Source organism: Arachis stenosperma, chromosome 8 (genome assembly GCF_014773155.1).
Source record: "Arachis stenosperma cultivar V10309 chromosome 8, arast.V10309.gnm1.PFL2, whole genome shotgun sequence".
Classification (NCBI taxonomy): Eukaryota; Viridiplantae; Streptophyta; class Magnoliopsida; order Fabales; family Fabaceae; genus Arachis; species Arachis stenosperma.
The window spans coordinates 28,908,380-28,915,070 of record NC_080384.1 but is presented as its reverse complement, the minus strand read 5'-3'; the positions used below and the strand labels follow the sequence as shown (position 1 = coordinate 28,915,070).

The 6,691-nt window shown below is 33.3% G+C and overlaps 1 protein-coding gene across 3 annotated transcripts; it reads right to left on the bottom strand.

Annotated features, from left to right (window-relative positions):
• Window positions 1-307: 307 nt before the first annotated feature.
• LOC130944735 (P-loop NTPase domain-containing protein LPA1 homolog 1-like) lies at window positions 308-4,464 on the bottom strand. 3 transcript variants are annotated; one of them, XM_057873228.1, is made up of 8 exons: window positions 4,162-4,464; window positions 3,780-3,976; window positions 2,970-3,307; window positions 2,728-2,809; window positions 2,138-2,566; window positions 1,291-2,028; window positions 1,081-1,191; window positions 308-819 (listed from the first exon to the last, which is right to left on the bottom strand). In XM_057873228.1, exons 1-8 carry the CDS (start codon window positions 4,202-4,204, stop codon window positions 493-495), a joined length of 2,265 nt encoding a protein of 754 aa, XP_057729211.1. In that variant the 5' UTR covers window positions 4,205-4,464; the 3' UTR covers window positions 308-492. The 3 variants fall into 3 exon arrangements, with proteins under 3 accessions (XP_057729211.1, XP_057729213.1, XP_057729212.1); XM_057873230.1 differs by having other exon boundaries at window positions 3,780-3,949; window positions 4,040-4,462; XM_057873229.1 differs by having other exon boundaries at window positions 3,780-3,955; window positions 4,040-4,461.
• Between the last annotated feature and the right edge of the window lie 2,227 nt (window positions 4,465-6,691).

The following is a 6,691-nucleotide window of genomic DNA, read 5'->3' as shown; positions in this document are numbered from 1 at the left end:
ATTTAAACCCTCGACACTTGTTTAAGCGGATTAGTGAACTAACCACTAGACCAATCCAACTTGGTTGATTGTACCCTAAATTTTAAAATAAATAAATAAATCTTCAAGTAGTTGACTACCCAAAAAAAAAAGTCTCAACAAGCGGGATACTATTGGTCTACTACATACTAGAGCCTTTTTCCTAAGAAAGAATATTGGTAGAATTATTGTTAAATTAAATGATAGAAGTGTTATCACTAAATATCACCAAAGTACCAATCATCTAAGCAAAATAAATAAAAGATTCGTTCGCAACTCAACTCAAAAGTTTGGAGGAAAAAACTTGAGAAGTTTATATATCCGCAAATGATTAGGTGACTAAAGTCAGAACACACGACTACTTCTTCCATTTCAACAGTAATATACACTGTTAGCAAAATCTCAGATGTGACCAGCCCTAAATAAAAATAAACCAAAGAAGGATCCTACTACCTAGAGTTGATGAATCCTTTTTCATAGTGCAGGAATACTCAGAGATCGTTTTCTCAATTTGGCTTTACCAGTCGGTGGCAACCTCTTTTCACTCTTTTCCACAAGCAAAGACGAATATGAGCACAGGGACTCTGTCACTGGCTCACTTCTAGTTCTAAGGAAGAGATCCAAGTTCTGGCGATACTTACTGCCTTGCAATTTTGTTCCTTGGTCCCAGGAAACAGAATTGACCTTATTCTTGAATCCATCGTCGTCATCTGACCAATACCCGCTCGCCTGCACATCTTGCATGGCTAAATCATCATACTCCTCGTCAGACTTCGTAGATTCCTCGTCAACTGATCCAATCTGCACATCAATAAACAAGCTTGTAAATTTTACGAAAGATAGTTAAATACAACTGTGTGCCTCCAAATTTGCAGTATAAATCTATGTGCCTCAAGGGGCAGAATCATTGAATAGAATGATAATACTTGCAACATCATCAATTAATACGTTTGCTAGCAAGGGCAATACCAAAGGTAACCTGAAAGTACTCTCAGTTATTTTAATCAAATATACAGATATGTAAGAAAGATAAATCGTTTAAGTTAGCATATGAATTTCTACCTCCTCATGGCGATGTTTGTCACCATCGTCACTTAAATCTTCATCACTGCCTGCCTCCAGTTGATCATCAATCTCTTCATCACTGCCATGCACTGAAAGATCCTCCTTGACCTAAAAAATGGTGAAAACAAGCAAGTGAAGTTTGACAATCAAATCTTCCATGACTATAAAACTAGACATTTACATTTTGAACAAAATATTCAAACTTACCTCCTTTGCCGGTCCATCGGACAGCCTTGGTGAGCTACAGCACGAGGATAGATATCTGCTTCCTGTATCAGTCTCATCCGCTCTTGACTCATCGACACTTCCAGTGCGACTAGTGCCACCATCACTGGGCCAAGCACTGATCCCATACAAACCAAACTGAAGATTTACAGTTTCTGCCTTGCCGATCCGTAAAGGTCCATACATTAGATTTCCAATGCCATTCTCAGGTCCATAGCCCCATATAGGTTTGCCATTACCGTCAAAAGAATGAACAGGCCAAGCCTTTGCCACAGATCCATCACTGTTTACAAGAGCCATAAGATGCCTAGAAGAACCTTTTCTCTGGATCAACTGAAACATTCCTTTCGAGCTCAGAGAATTGGCTGCACATTGATTTTGATATTCCTCATCTACAACTGTTACTGTATTTCTAACAGGATCATATAACTGTTCTCCAGCTTCACGCCTACGAAGACAGCCAAAGACGGTAGCATGGATGGCTGCTACACTCTTATCAACATTTGTATTGTTTATTTTGGGAACTAAATGTTTGTCAGCACGCTTACAGAGATAATCCTGGATTGTCCTAATGTTTCTAATATACTTTACATATTTATTTTTAGCTGGGTCCAATGTCATATACTTTGCTCGAACAGCAAATCTTTCCATATGCTTGTCCTCATTTGTAATGTATATCATGAATGGTATTATTGAGGGATGTTTCTTCATAAGCCCCATCTGCATAGTAATTATTATTGCTATGAGAAGATGAAAATATAATACCATGTAATTGACAGAGAAAAGGAAAGAAACAGTAAAGGACCAAAGATAGAAAGAATCAACATACAACGAAGTTAAGACTCAAGTGAACTCCCTCAACAACAACAGACTCTTTTCGTTCTTCCCAGGCAGTGATTAGTCTGTCAAGACTTTCAATCACCATCTCACTTTGCGCCTTGTATCCTTCTACAGCCATTTGTTTTGCATTTAGCAGTTCAGTAGCAGCACCAGATCCAACCTCCAATGTCCGGGTATCAGGTTTCCTAGAATTATGATCCTCGTTTAATTCATCCTTGGAAAGTGTATGTAACACACCAGCCTGCTTGTTAAATTTCCTTCTGGCCTTTGCTTCTGCAACAGCAATAGGATCCAAACACTCACCTGCATGGTAAGTGGAGGCCCAAAGCAAGGGATTCTCCTTCTCATCAGCAAAACTTCTCATCATGTGCCTTATAGAATCAGTTGATACCACAGTTGTGATTCCCAATCGGCTACCCTGAAGTTAAAATCATAAGCTAAATTTTTGAACTAGAGGGTGCTTTAGTTTCAATTTTAATTCTTACTATATGTTACATATCCTACCCCAAAATTAGAAAAAAATCTGGCAATACCACAATACATATTTGTAATCACAAAAAAGACAACATGCTAAGATACCAGCAGTGCAGACAATGTGGATTTGCCACAGCCACTGGTGCCACACAACAGCACTGTCATGGATTCCTTTCGTTCTCGAATCCTGCCATCCAAGAAAATAATGAAAAAAGAAATGAGTGGGAAAATTGCAGAAAATAATAGGAAGCAGTCCATGTTTCATACTAGTGAGCTCCAAATATGATGAACTTCGTATTAAACTCCGTAGTTTCACTCATCAGCAAAGAAATTATTAAATAACATACTTGCATGCTAATGCCAAGTCGGCTCTCTGGTTTGGGCCCATGTATTTGTACTCAGCCAAAGCTTCGCAGACAATATCTAGAAATTTCTCTCTCTGGACAAATACTGTTGTGCGTCTCTTGTACAACTCAAATGGTATACTCTTCCTTTGATAATCTTTCCCTAAAACCAAATGACTGCCGAGGTCTGTTTTATCCAGGCAAATAGCAGCAGCAGCACGAGCATCTTTTTCAACAATATTACTGTTGGAAGCATGGAAACCAGACAATATCATTCCGTCGGACTGAAAATCATCAGTAGAACTCCCATTCCTTGTGAGCTCAAATACTCTTTGGCTGATCTGGTAAGATGGAAAAGAGGAAAAGTATTCAGAATAATTTTGTCAACAAAGTCAAGAGACAAATTTATTAGAATTCTGAAAGGTCAATCATACAAAGAAGCCATGAACAACACAGATTGATAGAACCATATAATGCATGTTAACAATATTAGATACCAACTAATTAACAACAAAGCATCAGTTATTGAGTATTCCATTGCAATATTAGTAACTTCCAACATAGATCTACCTTTTTTAACAGAATGAACATAACATCCGCATATGACCCACAACAGGAGACTCAACAACACAATAAATCAAATGCATTCTCAATAAAAAAAAAAATCCAAAAATAATCAAATATACACACACTCACATGGCAGTCCAGATCAACACCTCAAAACACATTCATTCGGGATTTTTTCTATATATATATTTTTTATTTTAATGAAAAATCATATTTAGAGAGAGAGAGAAAAAAAAGAAAGTATACCTTGAAGGCATGGCGAGCTTTGCATCCCATGAGCTGGAGCGTGCTCTGAAGAACAGGGCGAGTGTAGCGAAAAGAGTCCTTTCCTTTGTCCTTCTTGTCGGCGTCGTCATCAACCACAACCATGTACAGTATTTTCCCCACCTCACCCATCACTGTATCTGTATCTGTAGCTGTACCTGATCCAGATTCTGAAATTTCTTCACAAAGAAAAAAAAATGGAGAATGAATGAATGAACGCAATGACGAAAAAGGATCAAGACCTGGATAAGGAAGGAATGAAGGAGGGAAAGGAAAAAGTTAGGGTTTGCTAGGATCGAGCGCCATGTGGGAATGGAGGAGGAGGCGTGATCCTCTGCAGCTGCAGCGCAGCATTCTCACTCACCCGGCTTCCTTCCACGCATCGCATGATCGCTTCTCTCCATCATCAACCACCTTCTCTCTCTTTCTCTTTTTTTTTTTCTTTTAGTGTTTCTTTTTTGGTTAGGAAATGACCGATTTGGGTTTCGGTGCCGGTGCCGCGAGATGGCGCGGTTTCGGAACCTTGAGGAAGGTCTACCGTGTCTGCTTCCTTTATTATATACTAATGCCTACTGTTTGAGACTAATGGGCCCCCACTAACGGAGATCAAGGAAGGGTAGATTCTGTAATTTCGCCTAAAGTGACGCGGAAACGGAAACCTTGCGCAATTCTGCCAATTCAATTCAATTTAAAAGGATTAAGGATTTAAATCATTTAATAGAAGATAAAAGAAAAAATATTTGTCTCTTTCTTGCTTTAAAAAGATATTTTTATCTGACTTTGTCAATAGAAGTCTTTCATTTAGTCAAATGTAATTATAAATGCTAATAAGTAAGTAATTAATATATATGAGAAGAAATTTTTATCTTTGAAAAATATATTAAGCAAAAAAATGTTTTATAAGATAGGTAAATAGACATATGATTAGTCAACAAAAAAATAGACATATGATTACATATTTAATATTAGCTTATTTCAAATATTTTTTCTTTACCTTTAAATAACAACAGAGATAATTAATATGTCATTGTATATTATCTTACTTTTTAGGTAAATATTTTCATAATTGGTTAAATAATAAATAAATATGTACACAATTACATATATGAAAATGAAATATGTTATCATAGGACAATTAAATTCTAATAATTATGTTTTCATTATCTAAGCTATGCTTTTTCATTAGGGATAATAAAAGCGCTTTAGAAATCAAATGGAATGGAATTGGAATTCTATAATGCACAATGCATAATCGCATCTGGTGTGCGTTTGACTATCTTATGATGTAGTTCAAACTTAGAATGAAGACTTTGAAATGGCTAGGGAGGTTCTTTAAATTAAAAACAAATACAGCAGTCTGTTTATGTGTTTATTTGAATTGTTTTTTTCTTAAAGAAAAAGAAGTATTTTTTATTACAAAAATATTTAGATACAATTAAAATACCTTATTTAAAAAATAAAGTATTCTTTAATTTTAAACAAGTAATATATTACTTTATATTAAGTAATTACAATTAGACTACAATAAAAATTTATATTATAATAAAAACTTCCAACATGATGTACTATCATATTCATAACTATTGCTAGTTACCTGTGGGAGACAGATTGGAAGGGCAGATATGATTTGTAGATGGAAGGTAGACCATCGAGCCATCCAACTTCTTCATGAATTTAGTCATATGAATTTAGGTTTGATTAGTACAATGATTGTATGAGTTCCTAACTTGCCATGGAATCATGCACTTTTGGATCGTCTGGTTGGGAATGAATTTTGTATGTGAAATAATATTGCTTGTTGTTCAATTAAAAGTATATTATATTTTAAACAAAAAAATTTTGGGACAAGTATTTTTTAGTAATTTTAATCAATATTTAGTTAATACAAACATCAAATTATTTTCTACAAATACATTTTATTAATTTATAACCGGTGTATAAATTCTAAAAAATATGTAGTTCATATGTATAAATTTTTGTAAATATAGGTGGCCAATTATTGCTAACTAAATACAAGTTTAAAATAATATATAATATTTACTAGCAATGTAATATGATTGTATCTTAAATTTATATATTATTTTATATTTTGTTTTTATTTTTAATTATTGATACATAATAATAAACTTTAAAAAAATATAGAAAGATGACGAGACAACCACTCATATATATAAAGGATGATGCATCCATGGCAACAGCAAGTTAGCAACTAACCTAAAATCAAAGATAAATAGATAATGCATCCTTCAAAGTCTCCAAGCTAACAAGGTGCGTGCTTTAATTTATATGAAGTTTCCATTTCAGTTCCCCTTGAGAAGAACCTCACAACTGGGAAAACAATAATATGCTACCAACTCATTGTTGGGAATAATAATATTATTATAAATCAACTTATTATATGTTAAATAATTCGATGTTATTATTATACGTATTATTTTATTAAATGATTAATATAATAGATTTAGAAATTTATTATTATGATAAAAATAATAATATTAAGAGATAAATTTTTTATAATTTAATCCAAACTTTTTTTTTTATTGTAGCTAAAATTATTAAGAGCGACATTAATATATAATTCAAATAGATCAATAATAAATCTTTTTTATTGAATCAAAATTAATATACTTTATTTATTAAATTATATATATAATGATACATAGATATATAATTATTTAATTAACTCTATGAGAATTTCTAATAATGATTATTATTACTATATATTGACCTATGATTTGTATGATAATTAACAAATAAAATATGTTATGTCATTTGATTTCGGACATCCAATAATAATTTAAAGGTGCTAATTGAATAGATATTATGTGTGATTTAAATATTTATGTAACAATAAAAAATACATCAATTTTACGTTATGAATTTCAATTTTATAA